Here is a 25,434-nt window from a genome sequence, read left to right on the forward strand (position 1 = left end):
GCCTGAAAGGTCAGATGAGTATCTGTATCTGATTTACTGATTAACTTAGGCCAGAACTAATTTTTATCAACATGGTATTTGCTGAGCCTCTAGACACATGAGGTCTGTGGATTCCCCATAACTAGTGCACTAATGCTTCTCAAATTCATGAGCCATGTCCCTTCAACCTTGACACTAGTCTGAATAGAGCAAGGCCACAATATATTTTCAGTTTCTAATCCCTTGTTATCAATTGTTCAAGTACTTTTGGCATTAAAAGAAGGGGGAATGCCACTCCTTTATCCCCTGCTGGTTATACCTCTCCTAAAGTCATAATCCTTGTCACAAAAATCAATTGAAGAGGGCATTGCTTTGATGAGGTTCTTTAACCTCAATCTTTTTACATACTGTTTGTAACTTGCACAGCCATACAATTATTCAGCTTCCCTTTCCTTTTATGGCATCTCTTTTCACACTTGCAAAGCTCCCCAAACTTATAATTCAGCTTCACTGGCATAAAAACAAAAAACCCTCCCAACTGTGGTTTAATATCATGCCACTGTTGGCCTTAATCTCCATCTAAAGCCCTCAAATATAAATTAGGCCTGTATTCATTGTATCCCAAAGAGCTTTCTTTTCTGAAACTAACTTTCACTGCCGCGGGGTCTCCCCAACAGTTCACAATGGCCATCTGGTTGGTTTGTGTTCCCAGATGGGCTCAGTCAGCACAGATTCCAGGGTCTAGGAAAAAGGATAGGAAAGAGACATTTGGTAGCTGACTAAATTTAAAATTTACAATATTGAGACAGTCTGCATTTCCTTTTCTCTCAGCTTCACCATCATCTGCAAAAGTTATTTGTGCCTAATAGAAGCTGCTATCTTGGTTAAAAACTTTATAACAGTTTATGATTTCCTAATAAAAGAACACTTTAAGATGTCAAGAAATTATATTAAATGTGACAGTTTCCTTGACTTAAAAAAAATCTGTTACAAAAACATAAACAGATGCTTAAATTATTGTGAAATGGTAAGTTTGAACAATGTGCTCTCTCCTGCAATAGAAAAGTGGAAGAATGAAAAGATACATCGTGCATTCTCTTAAATAATAAAAGAAAATGCTTATTTAAGGCTTAAAACATGCCAGGCAAATGTCCTGAGTAATTTACCTATGTGAGCTTATTTAATCTTCATAATAACCATGTTAAATACTCACTGTTGTTTAAAAACAGAGAAGCATAAAGAAGGTAAATAATTTGTGCAAAGTGACACAGATATTGACAGAACTAAGATTTGAACTGATGGCCTAGATGCAAAGTCCATGGTCCACTTTAGACTATCATGCAGTCTCCTCCACATTGTATCCTATATTCTCGATCAGACTACCCAGGTAGGTCCACATTCCAACAGTTGATCTCTGTAAAGTCATTTCCTCTCCAGTTAACAGTCACAACTGGCAAGCAGTGAAGGACTTCTGATGTACAAGCAGAGGCAAGCCCAACACTTGGTCATCTCTGCTATCCACCATGTTAGAGAAGTCCAGAACTTTGGTTGCCGATATTAACTTCTCTCAGGCTGAGGGAACAGGATGGTTGGTCAGTTCAGCCTATGCAGCCCTGAGGTTAAGCAAATAATTGCTCACTGCTCCAGAGTAACATAACCCAAGTTCTGCTGCATTGGATTCCTGGCTGCACCAAAAGCTTTCTCAAACTTTCAGCACCACAGACCACAAATATGTGTCTATGTCTAAGAACATATGTGTTTTAGATCAATTCAGAGTCAATGATTTCATGTCCATACCATTTAGGACATCATTTGGAGACTTGATAAAGTATGTGAGTAACTATGTCTCCATCAAAATACAAAAACATAGTTTAATGTCTGATATAAATCCTCTGCCCCCATTAAGCCAGATCAGAAAACGATGCATGATATATTCAGGACTATAGGATTTAATGCCTTCTACACACCAGGTGACCAAGAATTTAACCAAGAAACCCTATTTTTACCTCTATCTGATAAGGTGCAAAATGGTGGGCTTTCTATAGAGGCTATAACCCATGAGAAAAAAAGTCAAAATATGTGACTGGGCTATACTTGCAGGGGTGACCAGCAACAGGGAGAATCATGCTTCAATCATGACCATGACCATGATAATTGAATTAAAAGGTGGAACTTTACGAGGAAGTGAAGTCTGGGGATTTGGGGATGGTCTGGAGCTACTAAATATAGGTACGTAAAGTTTAAGTCTAATTTGCCTGGATTCCAGAGAATGGAAGCAACAAGAAACATCTGGGTTACAATGGGAAACAAGTTAGGCTCTTGTTCCTCCCTCAATGCTAAAATCTTCCCAGGAAAATCGCAGGCCTTTTAGTCTACCTCAAATTTCCATGATTCTCTTGCAAACGAGCATTATAAACAAAGGATAGAAATTTCCGTAGTATTTTTGGGCTCCCTAAACATTAACAAGAGAAGTTACAATGTATAAAATTCTTGCTCTTTTATGGAATACCCATAAATCTTTTTTTTTTTTTTAAGTGTTCAAGGGCTTTATTGGGGCTGTTCTGAGCCCCTCACAGTGTTACAGGAGCCCATTGGTCTTGATGTTGCCTTAGCTCCCTGGGAGTTCAGAGGGGGAAGGCAGGACGACCAGCCTTTCTGGGAGGAGAGAAGGCCCTTCTCTGGGGCTAAGACCAGATGACAGAGCAGTGGGAGACTGAGGATGAGCAGGGCCTGCTGGGAACTGGAAAGGGAATGGGGCTGCCTTCCGGAGTGTGGAGATCACGGAGTGTTGGCTTTTTGGGGTGGGGGATGCAAATGGAAACAGGAGGCACTTGAAGTCAGGAAGAGCGGACGGGTGGTGTTTCATGGGCACTGAACGTGTACACCACCCAGGGCACGAGGGCCAGGACCAGGCATGGCCACAGGGTGTACTTGAGGAAATTGAAGATGTAGAAAAGGCTGATCTGAGCGGGGTGGCCCAGCCAGTCCAGGGGGCCCAGCAGCCCCATGGCCAGCACAAGGCAGGCTATCTTCTGGCCATGTCCCAAGTATGCCCGCCGTACCCGGGCATAGCAGGGAGAGTGCAGGGCGATGCCCAGACCCAGGGCAGCCCCCAAGTCGCGGCTCAGCGAGGCAAAAGGCCGGCTATCCACGTGCACCCACTCAGGCCGCTCACACCACTTGGAGGCCAGGCTGATGGACCAAGAAAGATCCAGGCCCAGTGTAAAGAGGGTCCAATAGATGAGGCTGGCACCCAGCAAGAGGGCCAGTGAGGTCAATCCGTAGAAGCTTAGCTCCCGCTCCGTGGGCACGCAGGGGGGTCATGAGCCAGCCCAGGACAGCACCAGTTATTAGGCCACCCAACACCTGGTGAGCGAAATGTGCTAAGAGGAAGATCCGGGACAGGCCGACCGCCAATAGGAAGGCGCAGTAAGCCAGGCTGGGTATCATCCTTACCCAGTGGCTGGGGGTGCACGTGGCCAGCTGGGAAGAGATGGCCGTCATGATGGGCCAGAGGGCGGCTCCGGTGATCATGCAGTGTCCAGAAGGGCTGCCTGGACCAGTTTCACAAGAAGAGGGGAACTGGTGAACCTGGGCTGGGGCCTGGCTGGGGCCAGACTCATGGACCCACCAAAAGGGCCTGTCTCCAAACAGAAACCGTTTCCTCCAGTGCTCTTCCCGGGCCTTCCTTTCTACTGGGCAGCGCAGGGGACAAATCTTTGCGAAGGCGTTTCCGCAGAGCCCCACGTGGCCGCTGTTGCCGGCACGTGGGCATTGGGCGCAGAGGCGGCTGTCGCTGCTGTTCCGGGTCAAAGAAAGGACGACGACGCCCGGGGTTCTCGCTTTGCCGCTGCGAGATGGATGTGTTATCACCGACATGTGGATTCATTCCATACCAGGCCTCTTTTCTCCAGTACCGCTATCCTCCAGAGATATTCTGAGATTTCATGAAGAGAAGGATAGGGACACTGCTTCGTCCGCGGAGCCAGGCATCGCCGGTCAGCGCTGAAGCGGGACTCAGATTCCCCTTTATTTCCTCTTCTTCCCTTTTCCACCTAGGCTCCCCACCCATAAATCTTTTAATGTAAATCAGTATTTGATATCCAGCCAGGACTAAATTACACTAATATTCTCAAAAATATGCATATTAACATTTATATTATTGCTTATCTTACATATCAGTATGAATATAAATATTAATTTTCAACCACTAAAACTACTATATAAACCCTAAACAAGGAACAATAAAAGGTTTTAAATGAGAATTTGGGAATAAATTTGATTTAAAAGAAGGAAAGAAAAAAAATTTAAAGGTTGTACTGCCTGTGGAATATCCTTTTTTTATGTTGGCAACCTTTACGTTGACACTTCAGCAACAGCCTTGTAAGTGGACTCTCTCCCTCTTTGCATTCATTTTGAGCCCACAAATGTGAATTATGATGCGTCACTCTTCCAAGCCATCAGTAGACTCTCATTGACTAAAATACTAAATAGAAGCACAACATTTTAATATGGATCACATGATAAAAAATGGTCATAATTGGAATTTTGCCAAGACAGAGTTTCCATGCTGGCTGTTTTAACTTGCATAAGTGTTATTTTTTTTCTTTTCCATTAAGATAAACAATAAATAATAGTAACTTGGCAGTGAAATGAGATTAATGAGAATTTTTTCCAAAGAGAGTAGACATATAGGTAATAAGAACTAATAGTCACTGTTATAAAACCTGGCCAGGACTATTTTACAAAATTTGCTTGGCTGTATAAAGGGATCCTAAGTTGGAAAGTAATAAGAATTCTTGATTTTGAAATATTGACCAGGAATTAAAGTTACAATTTTTTACAATGAGTATATGCAGTATAACCCTTTTTTTCCAGTGTAAAATGTTTCATCGTAGGAAATAAAAGAGAAATTATAATATAGAACCAAAAATAGGAGTGAGTTAGAAGAAGGAAGAAGGAGAGAGAAAATGGGTTTAAAAAAAAAAAGAAAACACAGAAACTCGTGGCATCAAGATGAAAAAATGGGTAAAATGGCATGTCCGAAGATCATGGCTGTTTTAAAAATCTCAGCAAAAATCTTCATTTTTAATTGAAATTTTGAGAGAATTGTAGATTGATTTGTTATTGTAAAAAATAATGTGTACCCTTTACCCAGTCTCCTCGAATGGTAAAATTTTGAATCACATTATTGGTATTGATTATAATCCACCAATCTTACTCAGACTTTCCCAATTTTATTTACTCATTCATGTGTGTGTGTATTTAGTTCTATATGTTATTTCACAAGTGTATACCACCAACAGACAAGAAACTGAACAATCCCATCATCAAAGTATTCTTCCTGATTTACTATTAGAATTGTACCTACATACTCCCCAATAGTCTTATTCCCTGACAACCACTGAGCCCTCCATCCCTGAATTTTGTCATTTCAAAAATATTATATAAATGGAGTTACAAAGTTTGTAACCTTACAGGGTCAGGTCAGACTCTTTTATTCATCATAATTCTCCAGACAGTCATCCAAGTTGAGATATTATTAAAGGCTACAGGATCTGTAGTGATAGCTCATATTTCATTCCTTACACTGATGATTTTTTGCTTTCTCGCTTTTTATTTTTATTAATGTTATTGGTTCTTTAGAAAGAACAATCTTTTTGTTTCATTAATTTATTATTCTACTATTTTCAATTCAATGATTTATGCTTTTTATTATTTTCTTCCCTGTGCTTGCTCTGGACTTATTTTACTTTTCTTTTTCTAGTTTCTTGAGGTAAGAACTTAGCTTACTGATTTGAAACTTTCCTCATTTCTAATACAAGTAATTATTACTACAAAAGTTTTTCTTTTAGCACTGCTTTAGCTACATCCTATGTATTTTGATAAATTATGTTTTTGTTTTCAATAAGTTCTATGTGTTTCTTACATTTTCTTTTTTTAAAACATTTTAAGGATTTTATTTTTTATTTGAGAGAGAGAGAGAGTGAGAGCGAGCATGAGATGGGGGAGAGGAAGAGGGAAAGGGAGAAGCAGATTCTCCACTGAGTGGGAGTCCCAGGGTCAGCTCAATTCAGAACTGGATCCCAGGGCCCCAGCTGAAATTAAGAGTCAGCTGCTTAACTGACTGAGCCAGCCAGGAGCCGCTTTCTTACATTTTCTTATACTTATGGATTATTTAGAAGTGCCGTTTAGTTTTTATGTGTTTAGAGAATTTCCTGTTTTTTTCCTGTTACTGATTTCTAATTTGATTACATTCTGGTCAGAGAGCATTTCTATATTATTTCATTTTTTAAAAATTTGTTGAGGCGTTTTTTGTGGCCCACATTATTTTAGTGAATGTTCCATGAGTGATTGGGAAAAATATATGTATATATGTATATATAGAATATATAATATATATAATATGAATATATATTTATATATGATATAAAATGTGTAATATATATAATATTATATATATATGTATGTATTAGATCCTGTTGGTTGACTGTTCCCATCTTTATCTTTTCTTGACTTTTTTTTCTAGTATTTATATCAGTAGCTGAGAAGGGGACTTTGACACTCCCAATAATAACTGTAAATTTGTTTATTTCTCCTTTCAGTTCTATCAGTTTTTGTTTTATGTACTTTGAGGCCCTGTTATTTTGTGCATACACATTTGGGACTACTATGTCTTCCTAATGGGCTTTTTTTTACCATTATTTATTGCCCCTCTTTTTCTATAATAACTTCCTTGCTCTGAAATCTACTTTAACATTAGTATAACCAACCTTTTTTTAAAAATTTTACTTACATTTGCATAGTGTATCTTTTTCTACCATTCTACTCTCAACTGACTTTTGTCACTGAATTTGAAGTAAGTTTTATGTAAACAGCTCCAGTTGGGTCATTCTTTCTTTTAATCCACTCATGTTAGTCTCTGGTTTTTGATTGGTGTATTTAGACCATTTAGATTTTAGGTAGTTATTGATATGTGACTTAATTTGACACAAATATGACTTAAAACAGTTTGCTGATAGTATCATTTTACCACTTTGAGTGAAATGTGGAAACCTCATTCCCATTTAGGTAGATCTCCACTTTCCCCATCATGAAACATCATTGTTTAGAGTAACAGATGATGTTATAATTTTGTTTTACTCAACAGACATGATTTATAGAACGTATGAAATAAAGGATACCCATTGTATGTACCCACAATTTTACACTTTCTTTTGTTTTTTCTTCTTTACTAATGCTCTAAGATTCTTTTGTCATTTCTTTCTGTTTAAAATTTTAAGAGTAGGTCTGATAGTGACAAATTCCCTTAGTTTCCCTTCATCTTCAAATATCTTTGTTTCTTCTCATTCCTGAAGAAATGTTTCACTGGATATAAAATTCATGACTTAAAAATGATCTAACTCCTATTGGCCTCCATGTTTTCAGATGAAAAATTCATTGTTGTATAGATTGGATTTTTCCTAAAAGTAAGTGTTCTTTTTCTTTGACTGCTTTCAGGAATTTTTCTTTTGTTGTCAGTTTTCAAAAAAAATAATAGTGTGTCTGATGTGGAATTTTTGGAGAAGTGTGTCTTAATTAGGGTTTGCTCAGGTTTTTTGAATCTGTAGATTTGTGTCTACCACCAAAATGTGGGATTTTTTTTGATATTATTTCTTCGAATATTCTTTCAGCCTCACCGGTGCCCTTTCTTCTCTTCTGGGAATCCAATGCTACAAGTATTGGATCTTTTGTTACGATCTCACAGATCCACATCTCTGTTAACTTTTTTCAGTCCTATTTTATCTCTGTTTTTCAGATTGGGTATATTATATATATTTTTCTTCAAAGCCACTGATTTTTATCCTCTGTCTCTTCAATCTACTTTGACCTTATCAAGCAAGTGTCTTTAAAATTATTATGATTATTATGTATTTTAATCTTGTATTTTCCATTTGGTTCTCTTTTATAATTTCTATTTCTTTGTTGAAATTTTTATTTTTTCATTTGTTTCAAAAGAATATGTAATTGGTCAATAAAGCATTTTTATAAATACTGCTTTAGAATCTTTGCCATATAATTCAAGCATCTGTTTCATCTCAGTTTGGGCATCAGTTGACATCTTCCCTAATTCAAGTTGTGATTTCCTTGTTACTTAGTATGATAAGTGATTCTCAGTTATTTCGTGGAAACATAATCTCTCATGTGAGGAACTTCTAGATCTTAAGTATTTTATTTTAGGAGGCTATCACCTTGTTTTGGTTTACCGCACAAGTCTTGGCCTACTCTTGCATGCTTTAGTTCCAATGTCAGTTTAATTTTCAGAGCTTTTGTGGTGTTACTTTAGTCTGCTTGATTTTTCAGATGCTACTGGGGCTCCCACTTATCTCTTTCTGGTGTTCTTGGTGGGGGTATAAAGAGTTTTCTTGGCACCCGAGGTGACAAATGGATGAAAAATATAGTGGAGTTCCCTCTTGCTTGTGTCCCTGATGGACTTGGTATCTCTGGACAGGGAAAGGAGTCTATACCCGTGGGGTCAAATAGGCTTCTGGGGTCAGGCTCCTTGCTGTGTGTTTGTCCTTCTTGCCCTTCTGCCCACCTGCCCCCTATCTGTGCATGGAGGAGAAAAGTCTCTTGCTCTTGAAGATAAAGAGGATGTATCACCCAGCTACTTATTTTGACTAGGTCCTTCCTGTCCATTCTGCCCACGTGCTTTAGTATCTCTGGGTGAAAGATGTCTGGGAGAATAAAGTACCTTCCCAGGCTAGACCATTTGCTGTATCTTGTTCTTATCCAATTCTTCCCACTGCCTCAGTATCTCTTGGTGGAGAAAGGAGTCTCAGGACATGCGCTAATTTTTGAAAATATTCTGAGGAAACAGATAACAGTTTCCTTCTAACAAACCCAACTCTTCCTATTCATTTTGCCTTACCAATATTCTTACTCTAATCCACTACACTCTTGGATTTCTCTCCCACTGAAATTGGCATATTAGAATAATAGATCTAGTACATTTTTGTTTAGGCAGACTTAAGTCAGTCAACTTCTCTTATTCCATTTTAGGGTTTGCAATGAGGAGATTCTGTAGCAGCATTGTCTGTTCCTAGAAATCAGACCATTAGATTTTTATTCACAAATAAGTATTTTTTTTATTCCCATGCCTCTGAATATTCTTGCTGCGATCTTAACATGAAATTGCATGTACTTGCCGTCTTCTTACATATATTAATTAATGTCACATTAAAATGGGGAATGATCTGTGCTTTAAAATTCTATGTTTGAATGTATCAGCACATTTGCTTTTTAAAACAAATTCTTCAGTGAAAATTAATGCGAAATTATCTATAGCAAGGAACCCTGCTGAGTTCACTGGTAAGCAAAACTGTGAGGCAAATAATGACTTCCTAAATTGGACAGTCTTAGGAGTCACATAATTCTGTCAATGGACAAATTATCTTTTCCAAAATCCCACTGTTATGTGCAAGGAACTCCCAAACAGAATGCCCTAAGAGTAATATTAACAACCCTGGTCAAATTCAGTTTCTATATTTTTTCCATCTAACCCTTCATATGTCTTTAATTCTTTATGAAGTGGTAAAATTGTTAAACCATCTTAGACAAATAGTTCTCCTTGAAGGGGAAGGAAATTCTATGTCTCTATTCTAAACAGGACACATATTTCTCCCACTAATTACTTCATTGCTGTTTTTTGGCTTGGCCAACTACTGTGTATTTCATGATGGCTTTTTCTAGAATAAATTGTTTTAGTTCTAAACTTGGAAGATACTTTTCTTTAAAAAAAAATTGAAAACTGCACGTCACTAAAAGGGCATGGGAAGGGATAAGTTGTTCCAAATATCCACGTTATCGGTAGAATACTTTAAAAGTTGCACATAATGGCTATGTTTAACTAACTTTCCAAATTTTATAATATTCTAAGTGTGATCCAAATGAAAAAAATGAAATAAATGTATGTGCAAATCACAGTACATATCTTTAAGAATGATACAGCAACACATAGACCGCATTAAGATAAGAATTAATAATTCAGAATATTTCATCAGGAAGAGTTGTCTGCACGTTGATTTGAATATTACTTTAATGTTAAATTGGAGTAAGGTACAACCAGACTCTCCTGTATAAAGACTCAGTGACAGTTATTAATTGCTAAAATGAAGTATTGTGGCATTTTAAAATTAAGATTAACAATTTGCCATCACACCAATCACTCTTGACACTTAAGGCTGAACTGCTTCTCTTATATTACCAAATTATGACAATACCAGCTCCTGTGTTATACTGAAAGGGACATTTCAAAAGGTTGACAACTGATCCTCAGGAATCTGAAAGGAAATATCAAGTAGGTGTTACTTATCCGCATGTGAGGTTTCCAGGAAGATGGGGGAAATTCATAAGGCTCAATATTGCTGGAAATTCACTTAATGCATTCTGTCCCTCTCCCCAGTGTCTACAGAGGAATGATTTAGGGATGCCGGCTGCCATGTCTTGATTTAGAACTAAGATCTTAATCACAATAAAACCCCTGCCTTGGCAGACCTTTCCTGTTATCTTCATAAAGACCTCGGCAATAACAGCCACTCGACTCCTTACAATTCTCACAGAACCACCTTATTGCTTTTCTGGGCATCCATTCTCTTTTTGGAATTTGTATTTAGACCAATTGGAGATAAGATCTGGTGCTTTGGGGAGCAGGTGCTAAGAGACCCAACAAAAAGTGGAGCTGTGGAGAGCTGGAGAGCAGTGTAGGTTGAAGCAATCAATTTTATTGCAGGACACTTTTCCTCCTGCTACTAACAGCTGCTCCGAGGATAGTGGGGAAGCTACCCTGCTGAGAGATTTAAGTCAGAGGATGGAAAATCCACCTCATTTCCAGGCTGAAAGGTCCCACATTAAAAGACCATAAAGCTAAAGTCATTTAAATAGTAGCTCCAGGGGCATATTAACTTTGCCTTCTTACAAAATATCTGTTAATATAGATCTCAAAAACAAGTTCCTGGTCACTTTCACATTCAACACAACATAGCAGGTTTCTTAATCAGACATTTGTGTTTGCATGCATATGCTCACGCACACGCACTCGCATGCCTTTGATTAAATGGGGGAAGTGAGCATGCTATCACTTTTTATGCCTGTGGAAGCCACCATCTCCAAAAAGCTAATACTGGGCATTTGAAACCTTAGCAAAGCATTTAAACTAGTGAGAGGCATACATCATCATTTATGTGAGAAAAAAAAATAATAATTTATTGCCAAACATAGCGCTACAAGCTTCATGAGGTTTTGAAATTTCTGGATTGTGGATTTAGAATATTTCTGTCCTGGAGGAATGCCTTAGAGGAATGGATTTGAAATATAAATTGGCCTTTGAGAAGTCCAGCGAGTTAGATGGCCAGATGCATGTCAACTTGTTAAGTGCGCCACAGTCTTCGTGGAGAGACCTGAACCACGGGACGGCCTGTTCTGCTGCTGTCAGCCGGATGTTCCCTTGAGAGATGCAGCTTATGGGTGCCACACTAGAACTGTAAACTACTTGGGAAAAGTGGAGAGACTGGGATTTAGAAATGTCTGGCAGCTCAAGGATCTGGTTTGAATGCCAAGTAGCAGCTGAGACAACTGTGTAATAGCTTTACATTCCCAAAGGAGAAGGGATTAAAAAAAGAAAGACAGCTAGGTTCTTGTAGACTGTTTTGAGAATAGATAATGCCAACGCTTCTCAACAAGATCATTATTTTTGCGTTTTAAAAATAATATATAAGTATGTTTCACAGTCAGGGAAAATTAAAACACTGAATTTATAATCAGGGTTTCTGTCTAAATGGAATTATATAAATCTGGCTGTGTAATGTGCTAGCTATTAATTTTATATCCTAAAGAGAGCATGATGAATAAAATATTTGGATTACTGTAGTCAATTATTGTAATACTTTGTGCAGTGTAGACACTAGTGCAGGCAGATTTTATGCAAGATTTTTAAAGTATTCCCACAATATAAAAATACCAGCATCATTTTATTTTAAGTAATCATTGTTTTCATTAAATTATTTAGGTCAGCAACATTAGATATTTAAGTAGGAAACAAGAAGATCAATAATATAATTCATCAGGTACTTGAAATATGGCATGAAAGGATCATTATAAGCAGTACATTACCATTATGTAACATAACATTCATTGACATCTCAAAACTAAGAAAAGTGAAAGATGGCAATTTTATAAAATCAACTACTGATAGAAATGTATGTGATGCCTAGAGATGAATTTTTTCTAAATGTTTTTCTTTTTAACTTTTTAAGTTGTTTTTTTGTGACATAACTAATTTGTCTAGGTAGGATTTGAACAGTTTGCCTAGATAAAATCTTAGTAATCTCATTTTGAAGGAAATCAAGATACTTATTTTAATACGTACTCTACTTTTCAGCTTTGAAACTGTAATCAGAACTTCCAGCAGATGTTCCTTCAGTTATAAGAACATGAATAAGTTTTTGGCTAAAATCAGAGCATCCTATTTAGGGAAACCTCTTGGAAAAGAAAAAAATCTGATGTGATGTGTTGGGTGCAAATGAGAGTCCAAAGAACTTGTCAGTGCCTGGCCTAGGGCTTTGCGCCCTGAAGGTGAGTCAGCATTCATTCTTCTACTCTGGACATACGCTCTTGTCCCAATTTCCTTTTGTACCTGCCTATCTCTGATTCCTATAGCTCATCAGGAAGGCAGCAGCTGTGGGGCTGTCTTCCTGAAGATGCTTAAGCCTTAAGCCTGAAACTTCACAGAAAAGGAAATACTAATTTGTAAACATCATCACCCTTCAATCACTTGGTGACTGAATCATGGGGAATACCCAAAGTGATTTGCAAATACACCAACATGCAGAAGTGTTCCCTATTTCATACCTTTTGTTCTATCTTAAGGAAGAACAGGGTCCAGATGCTTATATAATTCCCACCTTAACCCCACACATTTTGAAAATTACCGAGGGTGAAGGTAGAAAGGAAAAATACTTGGGTAGGTATGATGCTTACCATATGTACCAGATCTCAAATATCTCTCACCAAGCATTAAAATATTCCAGATATTTCAACATTTTTTTTTCTCAGAAGTGCCTGTTCCGTTCTGACACTTACACCTGGAAAGCCACATTTATTCTATTCTGTGTCTCCATTAGTTTGCAAAATAGAGCCCTGAGAGGGTTGGGAGAAAGCCTGTGACTCTGAGGCATATTGTGATGTCTCTTCTTATCAAATTAGCACAATCAATTAGCCACAAATGTATTATTTTGGATACAGTCTGTACTTAATATTACTAATTTTATTTGATTTAGCTCAATGATTAAGGTCATATGGACAGTTGTGCCTGGTCATTGTCACTCTACATCCCTCAAGAATACAGATTCAATGAAGTTTGAAGATCCATGTTTTTCACAAGAGAAAATTGTAAACCAACAAGCAAACAGGACATTTTCCTATAGATAAGGAGGGTCATTTTAAATGATCCTATGTACAATGACAAATATTCAGTAAAAGACCACATTTGCAACATAACTTCAAGGTTCCTAAATCTCATATAACTCCCCAAAGTACGCATCCTGCTCTACAAATACCTGCCATTATTTTTGCTTCTATTATTAAATGTATGCATTTTCAGAGGGTCCTTGGGTAAGGAAAATACATTATCCAGAATGTGTAGCGGTTTATCATCTTGGCCCTCACGATCTCATTTGGTACAACTAGAATTTTTTTTTTTTAACCTTTCCACCAGAGGTTAGGAACTATAAATAGATAAGTAATTTTTGAGATGAGTATGTGCAGTTTGGTAAAGTCCTAAATGCAATACACATTGTAAAATGAGATATGTAATTGGGGTGGTAGAGAGATATCCCTTGGACAGCCAGAAGGATGAGCTCATGAGGACACTGGATTTCTATTAGAGGTTATTCAGGAAAAGGAACAAGCTCTATATCAGTATTTCAATCTCATTGTGTCTCCTCCAAAGTCATATGTTGAAGCCCTAACACAGTACCTCAGAATATGACTGTTTTATGATAGGGCCTCCAAAGATGTAATTAAGATAAAATGAGATCATATTGGATGGGCCCCAACTTAATATGACTGATGTCCTTATGAAAAGAGGAGGTTAGGATGCAGGCAGACCAGAGGCATACACCATGTACAAGCTGAGGAAAAAGGCTTCAGAAGAAACAGTCCTGCAGACACTGATTTCAGGCACCTAGCCACCAGAATTTTGAGGGAAAAAAAAAATTGTCTGTTGTGCAAGCCACTCAGTTTTATGTTGGCAGCCCTGGCAAACTAATATGGTCTTTTTTTTTTGTTTTCCAACATGTGGGCCAGAATGGAAAGCAACTCTTAGGCCTAATAACATATTACATAGTTTAAAAAATTTCAAATGTAATTTAATGCAAATCAACAAGGTCAAAGAAGTAGCATTCAAAAGACACAATAGGCTTGAAGTCAAGAAAAAGAAGGAAATAAAAAAATAGGAAGAAAGACTCCAAAAGACCAAGTCAGAGAAATTGTGAATGGGATGGCTTAAGCCAGGAAAAATGAGACAAGGGGAAAAACATGCAAAGAAACATAAAGTATGTAGTATGTGGTCTCTAGTGGTGATATTGAGTTGGTGTTGCCGATGGCATGGAGAGTATGAAATGGAATAAGACATGATGTTTTGATGCCCTGAGTAATGAACCCTAGGACAAGATATCCACATTATAATTATGAGTATTATATTTTACTTTAAAAATACTATTATTAAGTAAAATTTTAAAAAAAAAACTTGGGGTCTTTGGTAAAAAAACATTGAATTCAATTGAATTCAATCAATGAATTAATTGAATCATAACATGTTTTTAAAACATACAACTGGGGCACCTGGGTGGCTCAGGAAGTTAAGTCTCTGCCTTCGGCTCAGGTCATGATCTCAGGGTCCTGGGATTGAGCCCCACACTGGGTTCTCTTCTCAGTGGGAGCCTGCTTCCCCCCTCTCTCTGCCTACTTGCGATCTCTCTGTCTGTCCAATAAATAAATAAAATCTTTAAAAAATAAAAATAAAAAATAAAACATACAACTTCATTATATACTTATCCCTAACGGTTTATCGAACTAGGCTAACAAGAGAGCAAGTGAAAAAAGACTTTGAATATAAAAGAAGCATAGTCTATAGCATCTTTTAATTTACTCTATGCTAAATTCCATACTAGTAAATGATTTAGTGAAAACAAGGGGATTTTTTTCCTAATTTTCTGCTATTACTTCCATTATTTATGTTCATCATAACTAAAGAAAGAACAAGTTGTGGTAGTTAAGCCTACCCAAGTAATTAACCATTCTATAAGACATGACAGTAGACATGAACACCAGTGAGGAAGGCATAATAAAATAAAAAAGATCAGGGTAAACAGTGTTTGGGGGTTAATTTAAAATGAAACAGGCTTTAAAAGGTAACAAAATGTAGCCAAAATAGCTTTTCTAATAAATCCCTTGCTTGGGTATTACTGAGCACAAAAGATATAAAAGTAGTCAGACAACCCTGGGGGCACCTGTGTGGCTCAGTCGGTTCATCATCAAACTCTTGGTTTCAGCTCAGGTCATGATCTCAGGTTTGTGAAATCAGCCCCACGCGGGGCTCCACGCTGAGCATGAAGTCTGCTTAATATTCTCCCTCCCTTTCCCTCTCCCCCCCCAATAGCACCCCCAACTCTGCTCATACATGCGCATGTTCTTTTTCTCTTAAAAAAAGAAAAGAAAGGAAAAAAAAAAAAGAAAAAGAAAGAAAAAAACAAGTGGTAGAACTAGTGCTGGATGTTTTAAATAATGTTATTCCAGATCATCAACATGTCTTAGGAAGGTGCCATCGTGGAGCCAAGAACTTAATCAGAGAAAGTGATTATGATGCTGATGCTCTCCAGGAAAGTAACAGTGATGCAAATAATGTAGCTATAATAGTATGATTATGATTTTAAATGAATGTCTTGAGATTGCTGATACATTCTCTTTATGTTAGGGTATTATTGTTCAGAATCTCATTATATGCCTGGAAACTATTAGATGTCTCCCAAAGATGGTTTTCAACCCTCAGACCAACACCACGATGTAGATACTATTATGTTCTTTGCTACCAACTGGAGGACAGAGAAAAGATTGTCAGTTTTGGAAACACTGTATATCTTTTCTTCTTCCTGCAAACCTTTGCTGATTTACCAGCTCCACCTTACAGAGAGCTGCAGGTCTAACTCTCTTTGGAATATACTTCAAGAGTTTTAAAGGTTGTCTCATTTTCCATAAGTAAGAAAATATAATTTTAAATTTCTCTATTTTGTTCATTATTAACTCTATAAAGCATAAGCTACTATTGCTTGTGCCTGCAAATTGCATTTGGAGCCTAATTTCTAAGTAACAGTAAACACAGCTCAACAAAGGCCTAGCACAAAAGTCATTCTTGGCAGATAGGAATGATCCACCATAGAAATACTGAAGTTTCTCTTAAAATTATATTCTTTCCAGTAAGAATTGTGATTTTTACTCCCAAGCTTTATTTTTTTTAAATGGGGCTTATTGAAGAAATAAATGTATTCATATTTTAAAAAGTACTTTGTAGCTATAAGAAGTTACCTAAATAATAAATAAATCTTTTTAAAAAAGTAACCTAAACAGCACACTAGATTATATCCTTAGAAATATTCCTTGAGCATTTTAATAATATATTTTGAAATTCTTCATCCAATTTACAATATTCCTGCCAAGGGGGATTTCTTGGCTATATTTGTTTCTTTTATATTTATGTGATAACTTATTCGGGCTAAGACACTGTTAATCCCTTTATTAAAATTCCACAATAGACTGAAAACGAGAATTTCTCAAAGTGCCTCACCAAACTAGAGAATGTCTGAAAACTGAGATAATCAATATACATAAAATCTAATGCATAATGAAAAAAAATGATGCTCTATTAACTCAACATTGCCAAATTCACCTGCAGCATTCTACAATATTTTTTATCTGCAGAATGCTTTTCAGCGTCTTCTTAGGAAAATTTATGTTATTGCTATTTTCACAGTTTAAATGTGTTTTCCTACACCCTTCTTAATGCAATCTAGAATTAATCAAATGCATGTGCTAAGAGTGAGGGAAATAATAGTAAGATGGCTTCATTTCATCTTCATGATTTCAGCCTACTAGGGGTGATCGAACAGAGAAATGGTGACTTCCAATGATGGGTCACATGAAAGTGTTAAGATAACAAGAACATCATTTGCATGAAGCTGCCAAAAATAGGTAAGCTGGCCAAAATGTTAAATAATAATGGCATGATGAATGTGTCCTACTTTTGGCCTAACCATGAGATGTTGTTAAATATTTAAATGGAGAACATGCATATAAGTAGATATATATGTCAAATTTAGAAATGCATACCAAAAATATTATTTTAATTAAGTGTTAAAAGATTTTATTCATTAGGATGTGGTAATATAATTTCATAAAATTTTACTGCATTTTGGTCTACTCATCTCTTTGGAAACAAACCAGTTGAAATTCTGTGAAAAATCTCCTTACAAATTATCAAATAAAAGAGACTTAACTAATCTCAACAATTTATTATCCCACAAAGTTAATATACCATATAAAAGCTACAATAAGAAAAAAATTTCAACTTTTAGATTGAAAAAGAAAGACAGAAGTTAAATATTTCCTTTTCGATCAAAGTACTATGAACTTGAAAGGATTTGCAAAGTGGAAACAGGTGTAGTCAACTGTTAGAGTATTTTTAAAATTGTTTGACACGTTATAATAGTGTGATCCAAAACTGAAACTTGACAGTACTATAAGCATTGGAAGATCATAAATCACTTTAGACAGCACACCACAGTCTTACTTTTTGCACACTGAGAGTATTTTGTGATATTTTGTATTTTTAATATAAGAAAACATTAATTTTTTTAACATGAGAAAGAGTATTAATCCTATTAATATGAAAAAATTTGGTATTATGTGGCCTCCTAATATATAATATTACAACTACTTAAACACAATATAATTGTGATATTATTGTATATTAGGAAACGTATAATACCAAGTCTAAAAAATAGGATGAAAATTTCCTTTCTTCCCATATACTCCATACATTACATATAATCCCATAGTGTTTGTAAAGCAGTTAAATATTCTTTTTGTTTTGGCATATTTTATTAAAGGCTGAACATTTATGAATGATGATTTCAAGAGGACTTCATACATATATGTGCATTTTATAGTTGATTTAATTGATGCATAATTAAAATTACAAAAAATTAAACTTAAAAGTTTTCATATTAATTTTGGTTTTATAAGAAGGACAATTTCATGTAAATGCTTATAATTTCATATTTTACAATAACATTTTTCCAATATTCCTGATTTTTTTTCATAGAAATAATCTCAAAACAACTCTATTTATTGCCACAATCTCATAGTAAAACTTTGAGTATAATATATAATCCAGGTCAGAAAAATGGCACAGAGGATGCTGGCTCCCTCTCCTACTCCCCAAATCACTCTTGGGTGTGTTCCCACTCCAACTACAAAGAGTCAAAAGTTAACAGTCATGCTGATTTCTTTAAGATTGCCTCATAGTTACTCAAAAGCAACTTGTTATTGCCTTTCAGTATGTTAAGAAGCAAGAATAAAGTAAACCTATTTTATATCAGAAGTGGATATTTTAATATAAGCCAAAAATGTTTGATTATTAAAGAAACAAAATTAAGCAATTTACTTTAGGTTAGCCCAAAGGGTGTCTTTGAAAATTTTACTGTTGACATACACATACCCAATTCTCAAAGAAATAATAAGCAATTTAACATTTAAAAAAACATACTTTTGTCAATGCTCATCTGTTTGAGTTTTTACCCCCTCTAGTCCCAAAAGATTTCTGCTGTTTTCCATATAATTCCTTCATTTATTTTTAATTCCTCGTTCTACTAGAAACTTTTAACATTGAACTATGCTTTTCTAATGTTTAATGATACTAACAATATATGCTAGGACTTGTCCTTTTTTTTTTTTTTTTCCTATTCTCTAAGGAGTCCCTTTCTGTTGTGAAGTTTTCAAAATCTGAATACATTTCATGTATTGAAAACATCCAAACAGTCTCTAGCAGGAAAATATATAGCCCACAGTCCTTTAAAAATTCATACAATAACAGCTGGGATTTATAATAACAAATGAAGGGAAAGATGAAGGAAATATACAAATCATAAGCTCCAAGAAATGCATAAATCTTTATGACATTTTATCATAACTCAGACAGAACGTTATCCTTTCAAAACCTGCCAGATCACGCCAGACATTATACCCGGTTTAAAACTCAGGTGCTTTGAAGTTATCTTTGAAGTCCTCTCGGTTTTGGAGTTATGGTCACTCCTCAGATCACAGCAATGCTGCATTAGATCTGTGCAATCCTACCGTTTCCCTTTGTCAATCACTGTATCTTCTTCCCAAACACATAGTTCTGTTATCTATACTAGATAATATGAAAATGTTTTTTGCATGAAAATGTTAAATTTATAAAAGAGAAAAAACTGAATTTGGTAGATTACAAAGAAAAACTTTTCTTTTTCCAAACTACTGTCCCCTTCAAACTCACTCTACTTAATTTTTCTTGCCTGCAGATGAAATTTGGGCCAGAATGTGTATCTTTCTCATATTAATTTATTTATTCATTAAAAATTATTTCAAATGTCTGCTAAATGTCTTATATTCTAGATGGGGGAAGGCATCAGAAGTAGTTCTATGGAAAAAAATAAAATAATCAGGCATGGTAAAGGGAGTTGAAAGGTCCAGTTTGGAGAAGTTAAGAGCAGTAGGGGAGGTGTGGGAGGAGGTCAGAATTTAGTATTAATTGTGGTGATCTGGTAGGCCTCATTGAAATGGTGAAATTTTAAAAATGTGGTAAATTCAGCCAAATTAGTATCTGGTAGAACATTCCAGAACAGCTAGAGCAAAAACCTCAAAATAAGAATATATCTGGTGTGTTCACAAAACATCAAGGAAACAAGTGCACTGAAGCTGACTGAACATGGGTGCCAATGGTAGAAGAAGTCAGAGAGGAGAGAGGGGGAACAGAACATGAGAGACCATATTGGCCATTTTCTGGACTTCAGCTTCTAACCCAGAGAGAAGGACATATGACATAGTTTGACTTCGATTTTACAGGGATACCTCAGAGTACAGGCAAGAGGTGAGGATAATTCAGACCAAGCAGGTAACAGTGGAGGATACTTTCTGAAGCTAGAGCCACCACCATTCCTTAACAGATTTGATACAGAATGTGAGAGCAAGAAAGGGCGTGACTATTGCTCCTGAGGTTTCAGCTTGTTCACGAGGAAGAATGAAAGTGAAACAGATGTCTAGAGGACAGATTGTCTGGAATTTAAAAGTTTTATACACGCTACATTTGTGATGTCTATTAGACTGTCTACTAGAGCTATTGAATAGGCAATTAGACCTATGAGTCTGTAGTTTGGGACCACAATTTGGCCAAGAGGTATGAAAGATTGGGGAGACATCAGCATATGTTTTTAAAGTTACAAGACTAGATGAGATCAGCATAAATCTTTAGCTAAAAAAGAGAAGTCTACAAACTAAGGTCTAGGCCATGTGAAGGGATCAGTTAAAAGAGAAGGAACTGACAACGACCACTCAACAACCAGTATGCTGGGAAGAAAACCAATCAAGTGGGGTGACTTGGAAATAAAAGTTTAAAAGGCAATGTAGAGAAAGAGAGAGATCAACTTTATCAACACTGTCGATAGGTTCAATACTTCCAGTAAAAATGGCTATTACAGTGTTAGAATTCAGATATATAGCCAGACAGAATTACATTTTTGTTCTGAAAACCAGAGATCAAATTACCGAGACTCATTTTTAAATAAAAAGGTCTATTAAAAATTACAGAGTTGCTTTTAGCATCTCTCTGCTGCCTGTTGAAACTCTTGATTTTAGTATAGATGTTATTATTCCATATATGAGATGTATGGATTTCAGCATCAAAATTTCCATGATGCTGGTGGCTACTGAACATGAATCTACAATTTTTGGCATGCTTCAGTTGCTTTTTGCAACTGAATAGAAGGATAGAAGGAATTTTGAATAGAAAGAATTTTAGAGTAAAAAAATCTTTAGCTCATTCTTCATTCTCGGAAACCTTATAGACTGTTTCAACATATGTTCAATACCATATTTATGGCTCTGCCTGACTCAGAAAACTGATTGTATTTAATCCTCTTATTATTACCTTTGGGAATAATACAGAAGTGCATACTTTGAAATTTTTTCCCTAATATTGAAGCTTTAAGGACCATAACAATACTATAACACAATAAAGAATGTCTGCCAAATGCCAATCAATCATTTTCCGAAAGGGTCTTTGGGGGAAATTATAGGTAAAACCCTTCGTAAGTGCTTTCTACACATTAATGCTAAAGTTTTTCAAGAAAAATCTAAAGGCATTCTTAGACATTTTAGAGCATGAATTTATACTTGGTATTACTTTTCACTGACACCCTTGAACCTGAAACCTCCAAAACCCAGGGTGCTCAGACAACATTTTGCCTTATTAGCAAAGAGTACATAACTAGATTTTACAATAGTGTCTCTAGGTTTTATTTTAAAAGATTTCTCAATTAGACCTAATCATTTAAAAATCCTTTTTTAAAAAAAGCAAAAATTTTTTCAAATCACGGCTTTTATTATAAAATCATTTTACATTTTAGCAAAATATGATTTCTTTATAAAAGGAATGGATTTAAAACAAAAAGCAGCACTTTCACTTTTATAAGAAATATCAGTATAAATTATTAAATATATGATACTATCCAGAATGCCCAGAACACACAACTCAATATTCAAATAATCTTCTGATTTTAGATATAATTATGTTCATTTTATGAATAAGTAAAAATGTTGCCCAAGTCGAATTTAATAGGAATAAATGAATACTGTCCCTTGGAAAGCCCCTGTGATATTTGTTGTTCTAGAATATGAATGTCAATCCTGGACCCGATATTTATGATTTCTATCATCTTTAGAATTCCCTTAGCCACTCAAGAGTTTTAATTCCTTCACCTGTTAAATAATAATATTATTCCATGTAAGTTGTCTTCATTTGTTTTAAAGATTTTTATTACTTGACAGAGCACAAGCAGGGGGAGCGTCAGATAAAGGGAGAGGGAGAGAAGCAGACTCCCCGCTGAGCAGAGCCCAACAGGGGGTGGTATGATCCCAGGACCCATCTTACGGCCCGAGCTGAAGGCAGATGCCCAACCTACTGAACCACACAGGTGCCCCAATTGTCTTCATTTTTAAGTGTATTATAGTTGGAAAAAACATATAAAGTAAAATGTAAAACGATAATGTAAAAAAAAAAAAAAATCCCACACACTTCTGAAGTCCACTCTGGCAGACATTACTAGTTATATTAGTCAGGATTCTCCAAAGTAACAGAACCAATAGGATGTATATATAGATAGAGAGATTTATTTTAAGGAATTGGCTCATGTAATTGTAAAACTTGGCAGGTCCAAAATCTACAGGGCAGTTTGGCAGGCTGCAGATCCAGGGAAGAGTTATTGTTGTCTAGAGTCCAAAGGCATTCCAGAAAAAGAATTTCTTCTTCTTCTGGGGGCTTCAGTTTTCACTCTTAAGATCTTCAGCTGATATAGAAGAGACTCACCCATATTATAGGAAGTAATTGCCTTTAATCTAAGTCTACAAGTTTAAATGTTAATCACATCTAAAAGATACCTTTTCAGCAACATCTAGAATGGTGTTTGACCAAACAACCAGCAGTATAGCTTACGAGTGGACACATCCAACTGACCCTTAAAGTCTACCATTTGTCGTTTAGGCACCCATATGCATCTCTTTAAATATACTTATTCTCAAAATAAAGACAATAACAAGGCCATATTTCCACCTTCCATTCTCCTGTGTACATCTGAAAATACACAAATACTTACCCCAGAAGAGTATGTAAAGACCTCTTCTCCTTGCTGACCTACAATTTAATTATTATGATGTAAACTTAGTACATCTTATGTTATATGAAAAGAGGATAACAAAGGGAAGAAAATAAAGATATTGCCACATACATATATTCTTAACAAAATAAGGGGGTAATACTCATAACAATTATTGTCCTTATTTCTGTAACTAGCCACATGGCCATAGCTGGTGTTTATAACTACCTTCATCAATAATCTATTCCTTTCACAATCAGCAGGCACCTGAATTGGTCATGGTTCTTTACCAGGTAGAATTACACAAATTTTCTTCCTGAGGGTCTGGCCTACTATTAGTCCTGCTCGAACTGATTTGGAGTTTTCCATTGACTCTAATCACAAGGCATGGTAGTACTAAGAGATGCCCTAAGGAATCTCCTATATTCCAGATATACTCTTCCTTATCCCCATTGAGAATAGTAGTCCATTTCTTTGAGACTCAGAATCAATCATATAGCCAATATAGTAAATATTTCCTTTACTTGTTGATTCAAAGGCATAAGAATCTCCAAGTGTTTAGGTGGCAGTTCTAACTTGAGTTCAGTGGAAACATTTCTGTGTCTCCTAGTGGAAGCATTTCTCCCTTTGGAATTAAGACTTCTTGACCAGTAGGGTATAAAGATCATGTGGACCATGAGTGGAGTATGTTTTACTCTCAGATTATTAGAGGTAATAAGGGAGTGGTGCTACTCCCATTTCTACCTCTTATTTCTGGATCCATGAATCCTGACTGTGGAAGAAATGGCACCACATGTTGAACACTGATTTAGACTATCTATGAACTCCCAAGAACCTTGCCACAGCCCCGTGAAGTGTTGCCACTTAGCCAGAACTTCAACTGAGTCTTCAAAAGATCATTCCACCACTCTATAAGTCAGCTGCTTCACACAGGCAGATTTCAGTAAGACCAGTAAATTTCAAGAATATGGGCCCATTTGCTTTGAAGTGAGTTCCTTGATCAGAATCGATGCCATGTGGACAACCATGAGTGTAAATAAGGCATTGTGGGTCCACAAACAGTAGTTTTAGGAGAAGCATTGCATTTGGAGAAGGCAAATCTGTATCCAGAGTAATTGTCTATTCCAGTAAGAACAAAATGCTGATCCTCCCATGATGGAAGTGCTCCAGTGTAATCAGCCAGGTAGCTGGCTTATTATTCCAGAGAATGTCTCTATATCAGAAATTCAGTGTTGGTCTCTGCTGCTAGCACATTGGATACTCAACAGTGGCAGTAGCCAGGTTGGCCCTCATGAGTAGAAACCCATGTTACTAAGCTGTACATAACGTGCCACCATGGCCACTTTGTTCATGAGCTCATTGGGCATTGACAGTGGTGGCTGGGAAATGAGGCTAACTGGTATCCACAGAATGGGTCATCCTATCCACTTGATTATTAAAATCCCCCTCTACTGAAGTCATTCTTTGGTAAGCATTCACATGGGACATAAATACTTTTACATTTTTCACCCATTCTGAGAGGCCTATCCATATACCTCTTCCCTAATCTCTTTCTTATTAATTTTCCAATCATATTCCTTCCAAGACCCCAACTATCCCGTCAAACCATTGACCCATAGCCATGAATTGATATACAACTGAACATTTAGCTAGTTGTCCTTCCACAAAAAAATGAACAACCAGATAGAGTGTTGAAGTTCAGCCCACTGAGAGGATTTCTCTTTACCACTGTCCTTCAGGGATGTCCCAGAGAAGGGCTATAGTGCCATAGCTATCCACTTCCAGAAGGTGTCTGCCCATCATACAGACCCATCTCTAAACCAGGCTCAAATTTTCTCTTTCTCTGTCAATTTATCATAAAGAACTTCCTATGAAGCCATAGCCGCAGGTTGTGGGAAATAAGGTAACGTAACAGAAGTGGGGACTGTGGGTATTTGAGCCATTTCTTAATGGAAGGTACTTGATCCTCCAGAGTTCATTTGAACCCAACTCACCACATATGCACTACTTTCCATTTGATGATGATGTGCTACTGTGCACAGACAACTTCATGGCTTGGTGGGTCAGACAACATCCAGTTCACAATGACATTTCAGGTTGTCTGGTAACTTAGTGGCTCATGCTTAGCTTTTGGTCTCTACTAAGTCCCAATAACAAACCAAAGGCTGTTTCTCAAAAGGAGAGTAATTGTCCACAGAAGATGACAAAGTGGTCCTTCAAAATCTGAAGGTTTTAAGCTGCTATTCATCTATAGGGGCTTGCAAAGACTCCAGATGAAATCCTTATTTGCTACTGATATACAAAGCACTATTGGATCTACTGGATCACATGGCCCAAATGGCACAACAGCTAGAATGGCAGACTAGACCTGTCACAGAGCCTTCTCTTGCTCTGGACCCTAATCAAAATAGCAGGCTTTTTTTGGTCACTTGGTAAATGGGCTGGAATAAGATAG

The 25,434-nt window shown here is 36.5% G+C and overlaps 1 protein-coding gene across 1 annotated transcript; it reads right to left on the minus strand.

The window, feature by feature from the left end:
• Nucleotides 1-2,497: 2,497 nt before the first annotated feature.
• LOC125108890 (glucose-6-phosphatase 3-like) lies at nucleotides 2,498-3,605 on the minus strand. Its single transcript, XM_047745329.1, is given in 2 exon segments — nucleotides 2,498-3,290; nucleotides 3,292-3,605. Coding segments are annotated over 2 exon segments (696 nt in total). The 5' UTR covers nucleotides 3,514-3,605; the 3' UTR covers nucleotides 2,498-2,816.
• Nucleotides 3,606-25,434: the final 21,829 nt, after the last annotated feature.

Source organism: Lutra lutra, chromosome 1, assembly GCF_902655055.1.
Source record: "Lutra lutra chromosome 1, mLutLut1.2, whole genome shotgun sequence".
Lineage (NCBI taxonomy): Eukaryota > Metazoa > Chordata > Mammalia > Carnivora > Mustelidae > Lutra > Lutra lutra.